Source organism: Coregonus clupeaformis, chromosome 7 (assembly GCF_020615455.1).
Source record: "Coregonus clupeaformis isolate EN_2021a chromosome 7, ASM2061545v1, whole genome shotgun sequence".
NCBI classification, from domain to species: domain Eukaryota; kingdom Metazoa; phylum Chordata; class Actinopteri; order Salmoniformes; family Salmonidae; genus Coregonus; species Coregonus clupeaformis.
The window spans coordinates 29,865,004-29,887,949 of record NC_059198.1 but is presented as its reverse complement, the minus strand read 5'-3'; the positions used below and the strand labels follow the sequence as shown (position 1 = coordinate 29,887,949).

Here is a 22,946-nt window from a genome sequence, read left to right as displayed (position 1 = left end):
TCCTTGATGGCCAAAAAGCTCAATTTTTGTCTCATCTGACCAGAGTACCTTCTTCCATATGTTTGGGGAGTCTCCCGCATGCCTTTTGGCGAACACCAAACCTGTTTGCTTATTTTTTTCTTTAAGCAATGGCTTTTTTTCTGGCCACTCTTCCGTAAAGCCCAGCTCTGTGGAGTGTACGGCTTAAAGTAGTCCTATGGACAGATACTTTAATCTCCGCTGTGGAGCTTTGCAACTCCTTCAGGGTTATCTTTGGTCTCTTTGTTGCCTCTCTGATTAATGCCCTTCTTGCCTGGTCCGTGAGTTTTGGTGGGCGGCCCTCTCTTGGCAGGTTTGTTGTGGTGCCATATTCTTTCCATTTTTTAAAAATGGATTTAATGGTGCTCCGTGGGATGTTCAAAGTTTCTGATATTTTCTTATAACCCAACCCTGATCTGTACTTATCCACAACTTTGTCCCTGACCTGTTTGGAGAGCTCCTTGGTCTTCATGGTGCCGCTTGCTTGGTGGTGCCCCTTGCTTAGTGGTGTTGCAGACTCTGGGGCCTTTCAGAACAGGTGTACTGTATGTATGTATGTATGTGTATGTATGTATGTACTATATGTGTGTGTATATATATATACACTGCTCAAAAAAATAAAGGGAACACTTAAACAACACAATGTAACTCCAATTCAATCACACTTCTGTGAAATCAAACTGTCCACTTAGGAAGCAACACTGATTGATAATACATTTCACATGCTGTTGTGCAAATGGAATAGACAACAGGTGGAAATTATAGGCAATTAGCAAGACACCCCCAATAAAGGACTGGTTTTGCAGATGGTGAACACAGACCACTTCTCAGTTCCTATGCTACCTGGCTGATGTTTTGGTCACTTTTGAATGCTGGCGGTGCTTTCACTCTAGTGGTAGCATGAGACGGAGTCTACAACCCACACAAGTGGCTCAGGTAGTGAAGCTCATCCAGGATGGCACATCAATGCGAGCTGTGGCAAGAAGGTTTGCAGTGTCTGTCAGCGTAGTGTCCAGAGCATGGAGGAGCTACCAGGAGACAGGCCAGTACATCAGGAGACGTGGAGGAGGCCGTAGGAGGGCAACAACCCAGCAGCAGGACTGCTACCTCCGCCTTTGTGCAAGGAGGAGCAGGAGAAGCACTGCCAGAGCCCTGCAAAATGACCTCCAGCAGGCCACAAATGTGCATGTGTCTGCTCAAACGGTCAGAAACAGACTCCATGAGGGTGGTATGAGGGCCCGACGTCCACAGGTGGGGGTTGTGCTTACAGCCCAACACCGTGCAGGACGTTTGGCATTTGCCAGAGAACACCAAGATTGGCAAATTCGCCACTGGCGCCCTGTGCTCTTCACAGATGAAAGCAGGTTCACACTGAGCACACGTGACAGACGTGACAGAGTCTGGAGATGCCGTGGAGAATGTTCTGCTGCCTGCAACATCCTCCAGCATGACCGGTTTGGCGGTGGGTCAGTCATGGTGTGGGGTGGTATTTCTTTGGGGGGCCGCACAGCCCTCCATGTGCTCGCCAGAGGTAGCCTGACTGCCATTAGGTACCGAGATGAGATCCTCAGACCCCTTGTGAGACCATATGCTGGTGCGGTTGGCCCTGGGTTCCTCCTAATGCAAGACAATGCTAGACCTCATGTGGCTGGAGTGTGTCAGCAGTTCCTGCAAGAGGAAGGCATTGATGCTATGGACTGGCCCGCCCGTTCCCCAGACCTGAATCCAATTGAGCACATCTGGAACATCATGTCTCGCTCCATCCACCAACGCCACGTTGCACCACAGACTGTCCAGGAGTTGGCCTCATCAGGAGCATGCCCAGGCATTGTAGGGAGTTTATACAGGCACGTGGAGGCCACACACACTACTGAGCCTCATTTTGACTTGTTTTAAGGACATTACATCAAAGTTGGATCACCCTGTAGTGTGGTTTTCCACTTTAATTTTGAGTGTGACTCCAAATCCAGACCTCCATGGGTTGATAAATTTGATTTCCATTGATCATTTTTGTGTGATTTTGTTGTCAGCACATTCAACTATGTAAAGAAAAAAGTATTTAATAAGATTATTTCATTCATTCAGATCTAGGATGTGTTATTTTAGTGTTCCCTTAATTTTTTTGAGCAGTGTATATATATATATATTGCGAGAGAGAATAAAACATATGTGGGATTGGAAGTGATGCAGACAATTACATTGATGGTGTCAGATGGGAACCGATGTGGATGTGGTGGAGGAGTCAGGCGCAGGACATAGAGGTAAAGTCCAACAGTCTTTAATAAATCAAAGTAGACTGTCCTAAATAAACACGACCTCGACAAAACAAGAGGCGAGGGAGAATTACGCAAACACGCGTAAACACTAAACATAAAACAAACAGAATGCAAACACGCAGCTCCGATCAAAATGACAGTGAAAAACAACACACAATAATACTAACACAAAACAAGGAACTTATAGGGCACGCAATCAACACACAAATGGCCACAGGTGATACAGACAGACAAAAGCAATCGACTGCAGAAACATAGAGCGGTGGCAGCTAGTACTCCGGGGACGGCGCTCGCCGAAGCCTGCCCGAACCAGGAGGAGGAGCAGTCTCGGCCGAAACCGTGACAGTACCCCCCCCTTGACGCGCGGCTCCAGCCGTGCGCCGACCCCGGCCTCGGGGACGGCCAGGAGGACGCGGACCCGGGCGCGTGGGATGCCCATGGTGAAACTCAGTCAGGAGGGATGGATCGAGTATGTCCCTCCTGGGTACCCAGCACCGTTCCTCCGGACCGTACCCCTCCCACTCCACGAGATACTGGAGACCACTCCTCCGGCGCCTCAAGTCCAAGATGGTCCGGACCCGGTACGCCGGGGCCCCCTCGATGTCCAAAGGGGGCGGAGGGGTCTCTCCTATCCTATCTTCTTGGAGTGGGCCAGCTACCACCGGCCTGAGAAGAGACACATGGAACGAGGGGTTAATATTTTTGTACTCTATAGGCAGTTGTAACCTGTAACACACCTCGTTCAATCTTCTCAGGACTTTGAAGGGCCCCACAAACCGCCGACCCAGCTTCCGGCAGGGCAGGCGGAGGGGCAGGTTTCGAGTCGAGAGCCAGACTCGATCTCCCGGTGCGTACACCGGTCCCTCACTGCGGTGGCGGTCGGCGCCGCCTTTTGTTGACGGATGGCACGCTGCAGATGGACATGGGCAGCGTCCCACGTCTCCTCCGAGCGCCGAATCCACTCGTCCACCGCAGGAGCCTCGATCTGGCTCTCGTGCCATGGTGCCAGGACCGGCTGATAGCCTAAAACACACTGGAAAGGTGTTAAATTGGTGGAGGAGTGGCGGAGAGAGTTCTGGGCCATCTCTGCCCAGGGGATGAACCTAGACCACTCCTCCGGCCGGTCCCGGCAATAGGACCTCAAAAACCTACCCACATCCTGGTTGACACGTTCCACCTGCCCATTGCTCTCTGGGTGGTACCCCGAGGTAAGACTTACCGAGACCCCCAACCGTTCCATGAACGCCCCCCAAACTCTGGAGGTGAACTGGGGACCTCGGTCAGACACTATATCCTCGGGGACCCCATAGTGCCGGAACACATGGGTAAATAGGGCCTCAGCGGTTTGTAGGGCAGTAGGGAGACCCGGCATGGGAAGGAGACGACAGGCCTTAGAAAACCGATCCACAACGACCAAAATGGTGGTATTCCCCTGGGAGGGGGGAGATCGGTTACGAAATCCACCGAGAGGTGGGACCACGGTCGTTGTGGAACGGGCAGGGGGTGTAGCTTACCCCTGGGCAAATGTCTAGGCGCCTTACACTGGGCACACACCGAGCAGGAGGAGACATAAACCCTCACATCCCTGGCTAACGTTGGCCACCAGTATTTCATGCTAAGACAGTGCACGGTCCGGCCAATACCTGGATGTCCAGAGGAGGGTGATGTATGAGCCCAATAAATCAGTCTATCACGAATTTCGAGCGGAACGTACGTCCGCCCCACAGGACACTCGGGGGGAGTAGGGTCGGTACGCAGTGCCCGCTCGATTTCCGCATCGACCTCCCATACCACCGGAGCCACCAAACAAGACTCCGGCAATATGGAAGTAGGCTCGTTGGACCTCTCCTCTGTGTCATACCGCCGGGACAGGGTGTCTGCCTTACCATTCTGGGACCCAGGGATGTATGTGATCTTAAAAAAAAAAAAACGGGTTAGGAACATGTTCCACCTAGCCTGACGAGGGTTCAATCTCCTAGCTGCCCGGATGTACTCCAGGTTACGGTGATCAGTCAGAATGAGGAAAGGGTGTTGAGCCCCCTCAAGCCAATGCCTCCACACCTTTAGGGCCTGGACTACGGCTAACAGCTCCCTGTCCCCAACATCATAATTACGCTCCGCCGAGCTGAGCTTCTTAGAGTAGAACGCACAGGGGCGGAGTTTAGGTGGCGTGCCGGACCGTTGTGACAGAACTGCCCCAATACCGGTCTCGGAAGCGTCTACCTCTACTTGGAAGGGTAAAGAGGGATCCGGATGCGCCAGCACAGGGGCCGAGGTGAACAGGTTCTTTAGTTTGACAAATGCCCTGTCCGCCTCAGCCGACCACTGCAAACGAACCGGACCCCCCTTTAGCAGGGACGTAATGGGAGCTGCAACCTGTCCAAAACCCCCGAATAAACCTCCGGTAGTAATTAGCAAAACCCAAGAACTGCTGCACCTCTTTTACAGTGGTTGGAGTTTGCCAATTACGCACGGCCGATACCCGGTCTACCTCTATCTCCACGCCAGACGCAGACAACCGATAACCCAAAAAGGAGACGGACTCCTGGAAGAACAGGCATTTCTCTGCCTTGACATACAGGTCATGCTCCAACAGTCTTCTCAACACTCGGCGCACCTGGGCTACATGCTCGGCTCGTGTAGAAGAATACACTAGGATGTCGGTCGATGTAAACTACTACACCCTGCCCATGCATGTCCCGGAAAATCTCGTCAACAAAGGATTGGAAGACTGAAGGAGCATTCATTAACCCGTATGGCATGACGAGATACTCGTAATGACCCGAGGTGGTACTAAATGCTGTTTTCCATTCATCCCCCTCCCTAATGCGCACCAGATTGTAAGCGCTCCTGAGATCCAACTTTGTGAAGAACCGCGCTCCGCGTAATGACTCCGTCATCGTCGCAATCAGTGGAAGTGGGTAACTGTATTTAACTGTGATCTGATTGAGACTCCGGTAATCAATACACGGGCGCAATCCCCCGTCCTTTTTTTTCACAAAGAAGAAACTCGAGGAGACCGGGGAAGTAGAGGACCGTATGTATCCCTGTGCCAAGGACTCGGCTATGTAAGTCTCCATAGCCGCTGTCTCCTCTTGAGACAAGGGATACACATGACTCCGTGGCAGAGCCGCTCCTGTTTGGAGATTTATCGCACAGTCCCCCTGTCTATGAGGAGGTAGCCGTGTTACCCTTGATTTGCTAAACACAAGTGCTAAATCCTCATACTCAGGGGGAATGCGCAGTGCGGGCACTTGGTTCGGACTCTCTACCGAGGTCGCCCCTACGGAAACACCTAAACATCTCCCTACACACTGGGCAGACCACTCCATAAGAGCTCTCTGTTGCCACGCTATGGTAGGATCATGGGTGCTTAACCAGGGAAGGCCCAACACCACGGGGTACGCAGGAGAGTCAATCAGATAAAACTGAATGATCTCCTCATGACCCCCCTGCGTCGTCATAGTCAGTGGTGCTGTGACCTCCCTGATCAGACCCGACCCCAACGGCCGGCTGTCTACCGGCCGAAGGGGAATTCCTAACCTACAACAAAAGGCCCGATCAATAAAGTTCCCAGCTGCGCCTGAATCTACTAGCGCCTTATGCTGGGAATGAGGTGCCACCTGTGGAAATTTCACAGGAATACTCATGTGACCAACAGAGAGCTCTGAGTAAGTGGGGCGCCTGCTCACCTGAAATGAATCCCCAGTGCGTGGCCTGTTGTCACCTCTCCCAGGAGACCCTCCCCAGCACCTGGCCGCGGTGTGTCCTCCACGACCACAGGTGGTGCAGGGGATGGCCCCCCTCGGGTTACCTCTCCTCCTCTCTCTAGCGCCAGCACCCCAGAGCTCCATGGGAATCGGCTCGGAGGTGCTGGAGGATGGAATGGACGACCCCCACTCGGGACGTCCGCGGGTAGCCAGCAGGGTGTCTAGACGGATGGAAATGTCCACCAACTGGTCGAACGACAGGTTGGTGTCCCTGCAGGCCAGCTCACGACGAACGTCCTCTCGTAGGCTACACCGGTAGTGGTCGATGAGGGCCCTCTCATTCCACCCCGCATCCGCTGCTAGTGTCCGGAACTCCAGTGCGAACTCCTGTGCGCTCCTCTTCTCCTGTCGGAGGTGGAACAGATGCTCTCCCGCCGCTTTCCCCTCAGGTGGATGATCGAAGACAGCCCTGAAGCGGCGGGAGAACTCCGCGTAGGTGATGGTTGCGGCGTCTATTCCCCTCCATTCGGCGTTGGCCCACTCCAACGCCTTGCCGGATAGACAGGAGATGAGGGCGGAGACGCTCTCGTATCCCGAGGGCGCCGGGTGTATGGTGGCCAGGTAAAGTTCCACCTGCAGGAGAAATCCCTGACACCCGGCTGCAGAACCGTCATATGCCCTCGGGAGCGAGAGCCGAATGCCACTGGGTTCCGGTGCTGAGAGAGGAGGACTGGCCGTTGGTGAGGGGATGTTGTGAGAGTGCGTGGGCACCTCTCTATTCACCAACCGGCACAGAGTGTTGGACACTTCCTCCATGGCGGCCCCGAGTTGCCGGATCATGGTGTCCTGGTAATTGATCCGGTATTCCAGGGATTCGGGTGCCGCCGCTGTTCCTGCTGACTCCATGGTGGTGTGTTGTTCTGTCAGATGGGAACCGATGTGGATGTGGTGGAGGAGTCAGGCGCAGGACGCAGAGGTAAAGTCCAACAGTCTTTAATAAATCAAAGTAGACTGTCCTAAATAAACACGACCTCGACAAAACAAGAGGCGAGGGAGAATTACGCAAACACGCGTAAACACTAAACATAAAACAAACAGAATGCAAACACGCAGCTCCGATCAAAATGACAGTGAAAAACAACACACAATAATACTAACACAAAACAAGGAACTTATAGGGCACGCAATCAACACACAAATGGCCACAGGTGATACAGACAGACAAAAGCAATCGACTGCAGAAACATAGAGCGGTGGCAGCTAGTACTCCGGGGACGGCGCTCGCCGAAGCCTGCCCGAACCAGGAGGAGGAGCAGTCTCTGCCGAAACCGTGACAGATGGAAGTTACAATCTATCTGCAATATTAAAGCTGATCTACACCCCCCCCCAAAAAAAACAAAAAAATAGATTTAAAAAAAAAGAATGAACTATAGCCATTGAATTCTACCGTGCAAATATACCGTGCGTAATAGGGAAATAATGCACGCTCTAGAATGCCCTTCAAGACAATCAGAAAGGAGTATTGAACAATGTCATGGTATAAACAATATTAATGTTCTAGACACGTTTCATGGGAATGTTGCAAGAACATTTCTGTGTATCAGTTTTCAAGACATGATGGTCCCAAAGAAACGTTCTCCCCCCCCAAAAAAACATTACACCTTACTGTTGCCAAGCCCATCAAATCAAATCCAATTTTATTGGTCACATACTGTACACATATTTAGCAGATGTTATTGCGGGTGTAGCGAAAGGCCCTGATTGGTAATCCACTGATCCATTCACAGCTCTTTTTGTCTGTTGGCAAGGTTAGGCATACACACACACAGTGTTTTAACATACAGTGTTTCCAACTTACATATTTGACACACATGGATGCTGGCCCATGTTGACTCCAATGCTTCCCAAAGCTGTCCCACAGTGTCAAGTTGGCTGGATGTCCGTTGGGTGGTGGACATTTCTTGATACACACAGGAAACTGTTGAGCGTAAAAAACCCAGCGGCGTTGCAGTTCTTGACACAAACCGGTTGCCTGGCACCTACTACCATACCCTGTTCAAAGTCACTTAAATATGTTGTCTTGGCAATTCACTCTCTGAATGGCACACATTCACAATCCATGTCGCAATTGTCAAGGCTTAAAAATATTGTTTTACTCCTCCCCTTCATCTACACTGATTGAAAGGGATTTAACTAGTGACATCAATAAGTGATCATAGCTTTCACCTGGTCAGTCTATGTCATGGAAAGAGGAGGTGTCCTTAATGTTTTGTACAGTCAGTGTATACAGTCATTATTATTCAACATGTCCTCACCTGGAATTTGAATTCACAACCTCATGGTTCAAGGCATTCAGATCTTCCTGCTACGCCACCATGTCTGTGTCAGTTATCAGTTAATTGAACTTTTCTCTCATCATTGATTTAATTGACTTATTTCAACATTGACTTTCTGTATTGTATGTAATATGTAATTCTGTATTGTATGTCATTGGCTTTCTGTATAGTTGTCTGATGTTGGTGGGGCATTTTAACCTGTTTTAAGGATACTCCTGAATCACTATGATCAATGAAAGTTTTTCTGGAGTGTACTTTTAACAGAGCTGAAATTTACTTCAAAGTGCATTCACCCTATTGTTTATGCATATTAAGTTATTTCAGATCTACATACAGTGGGGAGAACTAGTATTTGATACACTGCCGATTTTGCAGGTTTTCCTACTTACAAAGCATGTAGAGGTCTGTAATTTTTATCATAGGTATACTTCAACTGTGAGAGATGGAATCTAAAACAAAAATCCAGAAAATCACATTGTATGATTTTTAAGTAATTAATTTGCATTTTATTGCATGACATAAGTATTTGATCATCTACCAACCAGTAAGAATTCTGGCTCTCACAGACCTGTTAGTTTTTCTTTAAGAAGCCCTCCTGTTCTCCAGTCATTACCTGTATTAACTGCACCTGTTTGAACTCTTTAGCTGTATAAAAGACACCTGTCCACACACTCAATCAAACAGACTCCAACCTCTCCACAATGGCCAAGACCAGAGAGCTGTGTAAGGACATCAGGGATAAAATTGTAGACCTGCACAAGGCTGGGATGGGCTACAGGACAATAGGCAAGCAGCTTGGTGAGAAGGCAACAACTGTTGGCGCAATTATTAGAAAATGGAAGAAGTTCAAGATTACGGTCAATCACCCTCGGTCTGGGGCTCCATGCAAGATCTCACCTCGTGGGGCATCAATGATCATGAGGAAGGTGAGGGATCAGCCCAGAACTACACGGCCGGACCTGGTCAATGACCTGAAGAGAGCTGGGACCACAGTCTCAAAGAAAACCATTAGTAACACACTACGCCGTCATGGATTAAAATCCTGCAGCGCACGCAAGGTCCCCCTGCTCAAGCCAGCGCATGTCCAGGCCCGTCTGAAGTTTGCCAATGACCATCTGGATGATCCAGAGGAGGAATGGGAGAAGGTCATGTGGTCTGATGAGACAAAAATAGAGCTTTTTGGTCTAAACTCCACTCGCCGTGTTTGGAGGAAGAAGAAGGATGAGTACAACCCCAAGAACACCATCCCAACCGTGAAGCATGGAGGTGGAAACATCATTCTTTGGGGATGCTTTTCTGCAAAGGGGACAGGACGACTGCACCGTATTGAGGGGAGGATGGATGGGGCCATATATCGCGAGATCTTGGCCAACAACCTCCTTCCCTCAGTAAGAGCATTGAAGATGGGTCGTGGCTGGGTCTTCCAGCATGACAACGACCCAAAACACACAGCCAGGGCAACTAAGGAGTGGCTCCGTAAGAAGCATCTCAAGGTCCTGGAGTGGCCTAGCCAGTCTCCAGACCTGAACCCAATAGAAAATCTTTGGAGGGAGCTGAAAGTCCGTATTGCCCAGCGACAGCCCCGAAACTGAAAGATATGGAGAAGGTCTGTATGGAGGAGTGGGCCAAAATCCCTGCTGCAGTGTGTGCAAACCTGGTCAAGACCTACAGGAAACGTATGATCTCTGTAATTGCAAACAAAGGTTTCTATATCAAATATTAATTTCTGCTTTTCTGATGTATCAAATACTTATGTCATGCAATAAAATGCAAATTAATTACTTAAAAATCATACAATGTGATTTTCTGGATTTTTGTTTTAGATTCCGTCTCTCACAGTTGAAGTGTACCTATGATAAAAATTACAGACCTCTACATGCTTTGTAAGTAGGAAAACCTGCAAAATCTGCAGTGTATCAAATACTTGTTCTCCCCACTGTAAGTGTAATGACGCTCCAGGAGAGTGAGGATCCATTTGCAGTTTTATTACAATCTTGGTCGTACAAACAGGGTCAATCGCCAGCAGACACAACAGTAGGGATAAGGCAACTCGGAATCCAGGTACAGGCATAAGGTCAGTGCAGGCAGCAAGCTACAACAATCAGTCCAGTAAAGAATGTAGTCCAAGGCAGACAGCAAACAATCAAGGAGGGAAAAACAGTCCAGAGTAAATCCACGGGTAGACAGACACAGGCGAAAACGCACAGCAATGATCACCAGGGCTAACAAGACTTCGCAAAGAGAGAGAGTTAGAGAGCACCTAAATAGTCTACTGATGGGAGTCAGGTGCAACGGTAATCAGAGCCAGGTATGTGGGAAATGAAGTTCAGGGGTTTAATACTCAGGAGAGGGTTCCCTCTGGTGGTGAGCAAGAGGAACAGCGGGAGTCTCATTTGTGACAGAGCCCCCCCCCTGCGAGCGGCTCCTGACGCGAAAAGCGCGAACGACGCCGGGGGTCTTCCTCGAGGTCGAGGGGCCCGGTTTCTCCGGGTGCGTCCTATGGAACTCAGTCATGAGTGCGGGGTCGAGTATGTCCTCTGTATTAACCCAGGATCGCTCTTCCGGTCCGTACCCCTCCCAATCCACCAGATATTGGAGGAGCCTGCCCCGGCGTCTGGAATCGAGTAGATCTCGAACCTGATATGCCTCCTCGCCGTCCACCAAGATGGGTGGGGGGCCCTGATCACTGGTCTGCTCCTCCTCCTCCGCTCTCGGACCACCAGCGGGTTTGAGAAGTGATACATGAAAAGTGGGAGAGATACGATAATTAGAGGGTAATGCCAAACGGAAGGAAACTGGTGTAATCTGTTTAACAATTTGGAAGGGGCCTACATACCTGGGACTGAGTTTCTTGCAAGGAAGTCTGAGGCGTAGGTCTCGAGTGGATAGCCAGACCCATTGACCTGGAGTATATTCGGGATTGGGGCGACGGTGACGATTGGCCTGCAACTTCTGTCTCCTGACAGCACGTAGCAGGTGGGTGTGAGCCTGACTCCAGATGTCCTCGCTTCTCTGGAGCCAGTCGTTGACAGAGGGTACCTCGGTGGGTTCCCCTGACCAAGGAAATAGGGGAGGTTGGAAGCCCATTACACATTGGAATGGAGTTAGACCGGTGGAGGGTTTCTGGAGTGAGTTCTGTGCATACTCCGCCCACATGAGGAATCGACTCCAGTCTGCTTGGTTCTGATGACAGTAGGTTCTGAGAAACCGGGTGACTTCCTGATTGAGGCGTTCTGTCTGACCATTAGATTGTGGGTGATATCCTGACGTGAGGCTAATGTTGATGTTGAGTTGTTGGAAGAATGCTGACCATACTCTGGATGTGAATTGGGGCCCCCGGTCCGACACGATGTCCTCAGGCAGGCCATAGAAGCGAAACACAAGGTTGCACATGAGTTCGGCTGTTTCCAATGCAGTAGGCAGTTTGGGAAGTGGAATCAACCGGCAGGCCTTGGAGAAGCGATCTATGACAGTGAGTATTGTGGTGTTCCCATTGGACTTGGGAAGATCGGTAATAAAGTCTATGGCAAGATGGGACCATGGTCGGTGGGGAACTGGCAGTGGTTGCAGTAGGCCCGATGGTAGTTGTCTGAGATGTTTGCTTGTGTTACAGGTGGTGCATTCGTTAATGAATTTTATTGTGTCTGCCCGCAAGGTTGGCCACCAAAACCTGTTCTGAAGCAGGTGAACAGTGGCAGCGATTCCAGGATGACCGGAGCTGAGTACGGAGTGAACTTGCTGTAGCACTTTCTGACAGAGATCTTGAGGTACAAAAGTTTTGTTAGGGGGCATTCGGGAGGAGGGGTCTTTTGTGAATTGGCCTGGGTGAGCTCTGTCATGATGTCCCACTGAATAGGGGCCACGATTAATGACTCAGGAAGCAGGGTTTCCTTGGATTCAGTGGGAACTACACCGTCGTGTTGGCGTGACAATGCGTCTGCTTTGGTGTTCTTTGAACCGGGACGATAGGTAACGGTGAAGTCAAATCGTGTAAAGAAGAGAGCCCACCTCGCTTGTCTGGGATTCAGTCTCTTGGCAGATCGCAAGTATTCCAGATTCTTGTGGTCAGTTAGAATCACAAACGGGTGTTTAGCTCCCTCCAGCCAATGACGCCACTCCTCCATAGCTGCTTTCATGGCCAACAGTTCTCGGTTACCGACGTCGTAGTTCTGTTCGGCTGGACTAAGTTTGCGGGAGTAATAGGCGCACGGATAGAGCTTGAGTGGGGATCCGTGCCGCTGTGAGAGGATGGCTCCAATGCCCGTATTAGAAGCGTCCACCTCAACTGTAAACGGGATTTCAGGATTAGGGTGGTGGAGGATGGGGGCCGATGTGAAACGTGACTTGAGTTCTGCGAAAGCCTCCTGTGCTGTAGTTGACCAGGTGAGGTGTCGTGCATTTCTCTTAGTCATAGAGGTTAAGGGAGAGGCTACCGAGCTGAAATTCCTGATGAAGCGTCGGTAGAAGTTAGCAAATCCCAAGAAGCGTTGTAACTCCTTTAAGGTTACTGGCAATGGCCAGTCTAGGAACGGCCTTGACCTTCTTCTCGTCCATGGCGACTCCTTCCTGGCTGATGATGTAGCCCAAGAAAGACGTGGAAGTCTGGTGAAATTCGCACTTCTCTGCTTTGGCGTATAATTGGTGATCAATGAGTCGTTGTAATACTGTTCTCACGTGTTGCACGTGTTCCTCATAGGTGTTGGAATAGACGAGAATGTCATCGATGTAAACAATTACCCAACGATTAAGCATGTCCCGAAAGACGTCATTGATAAACGACTGAAATACGGACGGACTATTGGACAGCCCGAAAGGCATAACCAAATACTCATAGTGCCCAGTGCTGGTAGAGAAGGCTGTCTTCCATTCATCACCGTCCCGGATGCGAATGAGATTGTAGGCGCTACGGAGGTCCAGTTTGGAGAAGTACTTGGCTTTGCGGAGTTGTTCTAGGGCAGCTGGTACCAGCGGTAAAGGATATCGAAACTTGACGGTGATGTCGTTGAGACCCCGGTAGTCGATACAAGGGCGTAGGCCACCGTCCTTTTTTTTAACAAAGAAGAAGCCAGAGGCTGCAGGTGATGTCGACGTTCTAATGAACCCCTTCGAAAGTTCCTCCTCGATGTAGTTGTTCATGGCTTCTGATTCGGGTTGTGATAGAGGGAAGATTCGGCCCTTAGGTGGTGTTGTGCCTGGTAATAGTTCGATGGAACAGTCGCTTGATCGGTGGGAAGGGAGTTCCATCGCCTTGGTCTTGCTAAAAGCTTCGATGAGGTCAGAGTATTCAATGGGAAGAGTGGGGAAAAGGACCGGCTCGTCCTTTAGCGTGACGGTCTGAATGGAGAGTGAAGGGCTGCCAGTTAAGCATTTGGAGTGACATGACGGGTCCCATTCGATGATACGACCCTCCCTCCATGAGATGAGGGGATTATGTTGACGTAGCCAAGGGAGTCCAAGAATAACCGGGTTATGAGGTGACGAAATGACGTAGAAACGAATTACCTCAGTGTGAAGGGTACCGGTCTGTAGTTGAAGGTCCACGGTGGTGTGCAGGACCCTCCCATCGCCGAGAGGCCGTCCATCTAGCGCCTCCACTGCCAATTGAGAGTCACAGGAGATTAATGGGAGTTGTTGTTGTTGGGCAAACTCGTGAGACATAAAGTTCCCGGCTGCTCCTGAGTCTAATAGAGCTGATGTGGATATCTGATTGCCCTCTAGAGATAATACTATAGGTACTTTGATGCAAGAACTGGAGTGATGTGCTTGAACACAAGGACTCACCGAAGAGGGATTACGAGGAGGTGGTCTGGTGGGGCAAAACGCCCTCAGATGGCCCGGTTGACCACAATAGAGGCAGAGATGTTGACGTATGCGGCGTTCTCGTTCTTCCGGAGTCAGGTGAGTATATGCGAGCTGCATGGGTTCAGTTTGAGACAGAGTGACCGGGTATTGTGTGCTGGTGGGTACCGTTCTGAGTGGACGACGTGAACGAATCAGATTATCAATCTGAATGGTTAGTTCGATGAATTGATTCAGCGATCTCCCTTCATCTCGGCAGGCCAGTTCGGATTGCAGCTCCAAGCTGAGTCCCTTGCGAAAGAGCAGTTTAAGTGTGCTCTCCACCCAGTCAGTTTGAGCTGCTAGAGTGCGAAATGTCAAAGCATATTCTGCTGCGGTATTCCTGCCCTGGCTCAACGCCAGTAGTCGGTCATCAGCTCTCTTACCTCCCTCCGGGTGTTCAAATATTTCCCGGAAGCGTTGAAGAAAGGTACCAAACGATGGGAAAGCAGTGCCATCCTCTCTCTCCAAACCGCCGTCACCCACTCTAACGCCTTGTCAGTGAGGAGTGAGCATACCAAGGAAATCTTGCTGGCATCGGTGACATACATCGCTGGTTGTTGATCAATGAATAATGAACATTGCAGTAGAAATCCCTTACTTTTAGTTGGGTTGCCGTCGAATTTATCAGGGAGAGCCAGACGTGGGTTAACTGTGAGTGACGGTGGTGGAGAAGCGCCCACACTCGCGTTCGATTGAGGAGGGGCTGGGTTCGTTAGCGACACCGGCAACCTCTGTAGCGTCCTGACGAGTTCCTCTGTTACTGTAGTTAAATGGGTTAGCTGCTGTTGATGAATGGCGAGTTGGTTAGCTTGAGTGGAGATCTCCGTGGACATCTGAACCAGAGCTGCTGGATCGTGTGTTGGCGAAGTCTTCTGTAATGACGCTCCAGGAGAGTGAGGATCCATTTGCAGTTTTATTACAATCTTGGTCGTACAAACAGGGTCAATCGCCAGCAGACACAACAGTAGGGATAAGGCAACTCGGAATCCAGGTACAGGCATAAGGTCAGTGCAGGCAGCAAGCTACAACAATCAGTCCAGTAAAGAATGTAGTCCAAGGCAGACAGCAAACAATCAAGGAGGGAAAAACAGTCCAGAGTAAATCCACGGGTAGACAGACACAGGCGAAAACGCACAGCAATGATCACCAGGGCTAACAAGACTTCGCAAAGAGAGAGAGTTAGAGAGCACCTAAATAGTCTACTGATGGGAGTCAGGTGCAACGGTAATCAGAGCCAGGTATGTGGGAAATGAAGTTCAGGGGTTTAATACTCAGGAGAGGGTTCCCTCTGGTGGTGAGCAAGAGGAACAGCGGGAGTCTCATTTGTGACAGTAAGTGCCTAGGGAGGAGGGGTTAGGGTTTATTCTGGACAGGGCCTAACTATACTGGCCAAATAAGTACATTCTCTAGAGATATCCCTTATTGGGACAGTGGTTAGGGTGTTCGTCATTGGTGCTGGTGGCTTGGGTTTGAGACCTACTCACACATCCTTAGCAATATAGTGTATGTTAATGTCATTATTTGGCGAAACAGTTACAACATACCTAACTGATCTAATTAAAATGAGTTTTAGCATCAGAAACTCCAGGTCGGGTGAACAGGAGCTCGAGATGTTTTCAATTTTGGCACACCAGGAGTTGTTGATGAGGAATTATACCCCTCTCCCTTACTCTTATCAGAAGCCATCGTTCGATCCATACGGAAAATGGTGGTGATTTTATAATGTGATTTTATAATATTTGTATTATAAAGTATGTTGCCCATTAGCAACAACTGATTACTAGATTAATATGAATCAGAAGTTATAAATAAAATAAAAATTGTTATAAAAAAAGGGACTAATTAAATTGGTCCATAGAATTTGATTTGAGTACTATTGTAACTCCATGTTATTTCCTTAATGTGGGTACATTATTTAGCATGTTCATCATGTTAACAATCATGTCCAACTGTGTGTTTATGACGATGAGTGACCCTCCGGCATGGAGTAAAACTGTTGAGTAAGTTTCAAACCTACATAGGAGATTATTCATGTTTTGTGAAAACTATATTGGCTGCATCAGCATCCCATGTATTTTCAAGTCAATACTTACATTTTGGGGTGGGAGCATTTAAAACAAGTTTAAATGTTCATATAAATATCTGTATTTAAAAATATATATATTTAAAAGATTGGTCATAACATTATTGAGAGTAATTTTGACCACTACATAGTTTCACCAAAAGCTATTTTATAAAGCTTCTCTCTCTTCCCCTCTTTTTGTATTGCAGATATGTTTTCATTGGTATCTATACCTTTGAGGCAACAATTAAAGTGTTGTCCAGAGGCTTCTGTGTTGGAGATTTCACATTCCTTCGAGATCCATGGAACTGCCTGGATTTCATGGTGATCAGCATGGCGTGAGTAATGGGAGAGTGATGCCGTCAGTCATCAGCTCAGTACCATTAGACACAGGGGCAGGTGTTAGAGAGTGTGTGTATTTGTGTGTTTCTTTGTGTGTCTGTGTGCATGAGTGAAGGAGTAAGGTCAAAGGTCAGGAAGGTCAAAGGACATCTCCAAAGGCTTGTTGAGTTTGACCATGGCCTTGTATGCTTCCTTACCTCTCCTCCCCCCAGGTCCCAGCACCCCCTGTACACACACACTCTTTCCCAACACCCCCTGTACACACACACACTCTTTCTGTTTCTCTCTCTCTCTCTCTCTCTCTCTCTCTCTCTCTCTCTCTCTCTCTCTCTCTCTCTCTCTCTCTCTCTCTCTCTCTCTCTCTCTCTCTCTCTCTCTCTCTCTCTCTCTCTCTCTCTCTCTCTCTCTCTCCATAATGCCCTTCTACACCACTTTCCTTGCTTCATCAGGAAGGTCAAAGGACATCTCCAAAGGCTTGTTGAGTTTGACCATGGCCTTGTCTGCTTCCTTACCTCTCCTCCCCCCAGGTCCCAGCACCCCCTGTACACACACACTCTTTCCCAACACACCCTGTACACACACACACACTCTTTCTGTTTCTCTCTCTCTCTCTCTCTCTCTCTCTCTCTCTCTCTCTCTCTCTCTCTCTCTCTCTCTCTCTCTCTCTCTCTCTCTCTCTCTCTCTCTCTCTCTCTCTCCATAATGCCCTTCTACACCACTTTCCTTGCTTCATCATGGAGCCTCATTGAATGAAAATATTTATCCACTTGCAAAGGAGGGTCACACACCACACTCCGGGTCTATTTATAGGGGCTCACCTCCTCCCCGGCTTTCTTTGTCCCAGTACCAAGTGGATGAAGGTCTGTGGCGCTACAAGGTGCTACTATGACTTATGAGGGACAGATACTGATGCTGCAACGCATACAGTGGGGAAAAAAAGTATTTAGTCAGCCACCAATTGTGCAAGTTCTCCCACTTAAAAAGATGAGAGAGGCCTGTAATTTTCATCATAGGTACACGTCAACTATGACAGACAAAAATAGAAAAAAAATCCAGAAAATCACATTGTAGGATTTTTTATGAATTTATTGGCATATGATGGTGGAAAATAAGTATTTGGTCAATAACAAAAGTTTCTCAATACTTTGTTATATACCCTTTGTTGGCAATGACACAGGTCAAACGTTTTCTGTAAGTCTTCACAAGGTTTTCACACACTGTTGCTGGTATTTTGGCCCATTCCTCCATGCAGATCTCCTCTAGAGCAGTGATGTTTTGGGGCTGTCGCTGGGCAACACAGACTTTCAACTCCCCTCCAAATATTTTCTATGGGGTTGAGATCTGGAGACTGGCTAGGCCACTCCAGGACCTTGAAATGCTTCTTACGAAGCCACTCCTTCGTTGCCCGGGCGGTGTGTTTGGGATCATTGTCATGCTGAAAGACCCAGCCACGTTTCATCTTCAATGCCCTTGCTGATGGAAGGAGGGTTTCACTCAAAATCTCACGATACATGGCCCCATTCATTCTTTCCTTTACACGGATCAGTCGTCCTGGTCCCTTTGCAGAAAAACAGCCCCAAAGCATGATGTTTCCAACCCCATGCTTCACAGTAGGTATGGTGTTCTTTGGATGCAACTCAGCATTCTTTGTCCTCCAAACATGACGAGTTGAGTTTTTACCAAAAAGTTATATTTTGGTTTCATCTGACCATATGGCATTCTCCCAATCCTCTTCTGGATCATCCAAATGCACTTCAGACGGGCCTGGACATGTACTGGCTTAAGCAGGGGGACACGTCTCGCACTGCAGGATTTGAGTCCCTGGCGGCGTAGTGTGTTACTGATGGTTGGCTTTGTTACTTTGGTCCCAGCTCTCAGCAGGTCATTCACTAGGTCCCCCCGTGTGGTTCTGGGATTTTTGCTCACCGTTCTTGTGATCATTTTGACCCCACGGGGTGAGATCTTGCATGGAGCCCCAGATCGAGGGAGATTATCAGTGGTCTTGTATGTCTTCCATTTCCTAATAATTGCTCCCACAGTTGATTTCTTCAAACCAAGCTGCTTACCTGTTGCAGATTCAGTCTTCCCCAGCCTGGTGCAGGTCTACAATTTTGTTTTTGGTGTCCTTTGACAGCTCTTTGGTCTTGGCCATTGTGAAGTTTGGAGTGTGACTGTTTGAGGTTGTGGACAGGTGTCTTTTATACTGATAACAAGTTCAAACAGGTGCCATTAATACAGGTAACGAGTGGAGGACAGAGGAGCCTCTTAAAGAAGAAGTTACAGGTCTGTGAGAGCCAGAAATCTTGCTTGTTTGTAGGTGACCAAATACTTATTTTCCACCATAATTTGCAAATAAATTCATTAAAAATCCTACAATGGGATTTTCTGGATTTTTTTTTCTCAATTTGTCTGTCATAGTTGACGTGTACCTATGATGAAAATTACAGGCCTCTCTCATCTTTTTAAGTGGGAGAACTTGCACAATTGGTGGCTGACTAAATACTTTTTTGCCCCACTGTATGGCCCTGGAGCCCCGATGAAAAGTAACACTGTACAGTTCATCCAGCTAGTTCCAATCATGTAAATATAAGATTCAAATATTTGAGATACATCTAAGTGGGTTAAGGATCCTACTATCAAATTCTGAATCAGTGTTTGTTTCTGTGGAGACAAATATGATCTACTTTCTTTCAAATGTATTTGTGTACGTGTCATCCTTCATCAAACATTGAAACTTTTGCGTGTGATTCATAGCCACATCATGACGTATGCCAGTTCATAACTAAATCTCCATATGGTGTCTTGCTGGTCTAGTCACACTCCTGCCTTCAGCAGTCGGTTTACAGATAACACTGCGATTTGGCTCTAGAAAAAAAAAAAAAAAATGTAGAAGTGGACAGTTGCCCTGAGCTAAATATATCCTCCGCTAAACCATATATTTTACCATAGCAACCCTCTGATCCTCTATGTTAAAATAACAACTGAGCCAATGGTATTGAATTAAATGTACATTAAAAGTCCATGAAACTGAAAAGATTTTTGTTCAACTGACACATCAACTGTCAACTCCTCTATTCTAATGTGTGGTTGTGTTGTTATGTTTTGTGCTCGGCAGGTACCTCACAGAGTTTGTTGACCTGGGCAACGTGTCTGCCCTCAGGACGTTCCGTGTGCTCCGAGCCCTTAAAACAATCCCTGTAATTCCTGGTACGTGTTACATAAGAAGGTCCAAGTCCTACTGGGGTTTGTTTGTTAACTGCACCACCTGCTTTTGAACACCTGCTTTGGGTCCTGTGTAGCTCAGTTGGTAAGTGTGTGGTGCTAGCAACCCTAGGGTTGTTTTGGGTTGTATTCCCGCACTGTACTGTAAGTCACCTTGGAGAAAAGCATCAGCTAAATGGCATCTGTTATTATATTATAAACACAAAGCCTTGCAAGCTACACAATAAAACATGGGTTATTAATTACACCATACAGAGAACAAGGATCAAATAGCAGAATCAAATATTCGCAATGTTATGTTATTCATTCTTCAACAAATAGTTTTCAGGTCACAGATTATTTGAATGTATTTTTGTGTGTTATTTTCAGGTCTGAAAACCATTGTGGGCGCTCTGATACAGTCAGTGAAGAAGCTGGCTGATGTGATGATCATAACAGTGTTCTGCCTGGCTGTGTTCGCTCTGGTCGGCCTGCAACTGTTCATGGGAATCCTGAAGCAGAAGTGTGTTTACTGGCCCCCTGCGGAATGGCGTTTAAACTCCACCAACATGGACAACATCACTATGGCCTTCAACAACATTACTGGTTTCAACAACATTATGGGCTACAATGGCACAAACAGCGGCAACAGTACGTGGGACTTCAAGGCATACATCGACGATAAAGGTATTGACAGGCTTTTGATGGCACATTGATTTGTGGAAGGGGAGTTGATAATGGCTTAATGAACCATTATATTATATTAATTGGGATATTATCATGGCACTTACTGTAGGATAGTTCAAAATAAGTATATAAATGTGTATAAGTAAATGTGTATAAGTATATACAGTGTGGAAAAAAAGTATTTAGTCAGCCACCAATTGTGCAAGTTCTCCCACTTAAAAAGATGAGAGAGGCCTGTAATTTTCATCATAGGTACACGTCAACTATGACAAACAAAATGAGAAAAAAAATCCAGAAAATCACATTGTAGGATTTTTAATGAATTTATTTGCAAATTATGGTGGAAAATAAGTATTTGGTCAATAACAAAAGTTTCTCAATACTTTGTTATATACCCTTTGTTGGCAATGACACAGGTCAAACGTTTTCTGTAAGTCTTCACAAGGTTTTCACACACTGTTGCTGGTATTTTGGCCCATTCCTCCATGCAGATCTCCTCTAGAGCAGTGATGTTTTGGGGCTGTCGCTGGGCAACACAGACTTTCAACTCCCTCCAAAGATTTTCTATGGGGTTGAGATCTGGAGACTGGCTAGGCCACTCCAGGACCTTGAAATGCTTCTTATGAAGCCACTCCTTCGTTGCCCGGGCGGTGTGTTTGGGATCATTGTCATGCTGAAAGACCCAGCCACGTTTCATCTTCAATGCCCTTGCTGATGGAAGGAGGTTTTCACTCAAAATCTCACGATACATGGCCCCATTCATTCTTTCCTTTACACGGATCAGTCGTCCTGGTCACTTTGCAGAAAAACAGCCCCAAAGCATGATGTTTCCACCCACATGCTTCACAGTAGGTATGGTGTTCTATGGATGCAACTCAGCATTCTTTGTCCTCCAAACACGACGAGTTGAGTTTTTACCAGAAAGTTCTATTTTGGTTTCATCTGACCATATGACATTCTCCCAATCCTCTTCTGGATCATCCAAATGCACTCTAGCAAACTTCAGACGGGCCTGGACATGTACTGGCTTAAGCAGGGGGACACGTCTGGCACTGCAGGATTTGAGTCCCTGGCGGCGTAGTGTGTTACTGATGGTAGGCTTTGTTACTTTGGTCCCAGCTCTCTGCAGGTTATTCACTAGGTCCCCCCGTGTGGTTCTGGGATTTTTGCTCACCGTTCTTGTGATCATTTTGACCCCACGGGGTGAGATCTTGCGTGGAGCCCCAGATCGAGGGAGATTATCAGTGGTCTTGTATGTCTTCCATTTCCTAATAATTCCTCCCACAGTTGATTTCTTCAAACCAAGCTGCTTACCTATTGCAGATTCAGTCTTCCCAGCCTGGTGCAGGTCTACAATTTTGTTTCTGGTGTCCTTTGACAGCTCTTTGGTCTTGGCCATAGTGGAGTTTGGAGTGTGACTGGTTGTGGACAGGTGTCTTTTATACTGATAACAAGTTCAAACAGGTGCCATTAATACAGGTAACGAGTGGAGGACAGAGGAGCCTCTTAAAGAAGAAGTTACAGGTCTGTGAGAGCCAGAAATCTTGCTTGTTTGTAGGTGACCAAATACTTATTTTCCACCACAATTTGCCAATAAATTCATTAAAAATCCTACAATGTGATTTTCTGGATTTTTTTTCCTCAATTTGTCTGTCATAGTTGACGTGTACCTATGATGAAAATTACAGGCCTCTGTCATCTTTTTAAGTGGGAGAACTTGCACAATTGGTGGCTGACTAAATACTTTTTTTCCCCACTGTATATTTCTATAAGAAGTACACACATTTGTATAAGAAATATAAGGGATGTAGCTCAGTTGGTAGAGCATGGTGTTTGCAACGCCAGGGCTCTGGGTTCGTTTCCCACGGGGGGCCAGTATGAAAAATTTATAAAAATGATGCACTCACTAACTGTAAGTCGCTCTGGATAAGAGCGTCTGCTAAATGACTAAAATGTAAAAAATTTAAATGTAAATGCATCAGTGGCAACAGCACGTGGGACTTCAATGCATACATCAATGATTAAGGTTGTGACAGGCTTTTGATGGCACATTGAATTGGGGAATTGATAATGACTTACTGAACCGTTAACTATATATTAGTTTGGATTTTGTGACAGTACTATATGATATTACTGTATAGAATAACTATATAAATATGTAAAAGAAGTACATATATTTATATAAGTATATAAACTTGATGCGCTCTCTAATCGAGGTCCCTTTTCTGTTTTCCTCCAGAGAACCATTACTTCCTTCCTGGAATGTTAGACCCTCTTCTTTGTGGAAACGCTTCTGATGCTGGGTAGGTTTTTTTGGCTATCAGAGTTGAGCATATGGGGAGCTTTATAATCCTGCCTTGTCTCTGTTGATCACGCAATATATGGTGAAAAGAATTTCAACGTAGTTAAAATATAACATATCTTTGAATGCTGAAGATTATAAGTCCCATTCAGTTTGTTGTGACACTTCATT

The 22,946-nt window shown here is 47.4% G+C and overlaps 1 protein-coding gene across 2 annotated transcripts in view; it reads left to right on the top strand.

Annotated features, from left to right (window-relative positions):
* LOC121569714 (sodium channel protein type 4 subunit alpha B) overlaps positions 1-22,946 on the top strand; it is a 55,828-nt gene that overhangs the window by 5,307 nt on the left and 27,575 nt on the right. For both annotated transcript variants that reach the window (XM_041880856.2, XM_041880857.2), the window contains exons 5-9: positions 16,092-16,181; positions 16,453-16,581; positions 19,701-19,792; positions 20,177-20,473; positions 22,713-22,776. In XM_041880856.2, the coding sequence (XP_041736790.1) occupies positions 16,092-16,181; positions 16,453-16,581; positions 19,701-19,792; positions 20,177-20,473; positions 22,713-22,776 (672 nt within the window). The remainder of the gene's footprint in view (positions 1-16,091; positions 16,182-16,452; positions 16,582-19,700; positions 19,793-20,176; positions 20,474-22,712; positions 22,777-22,946) is intronic.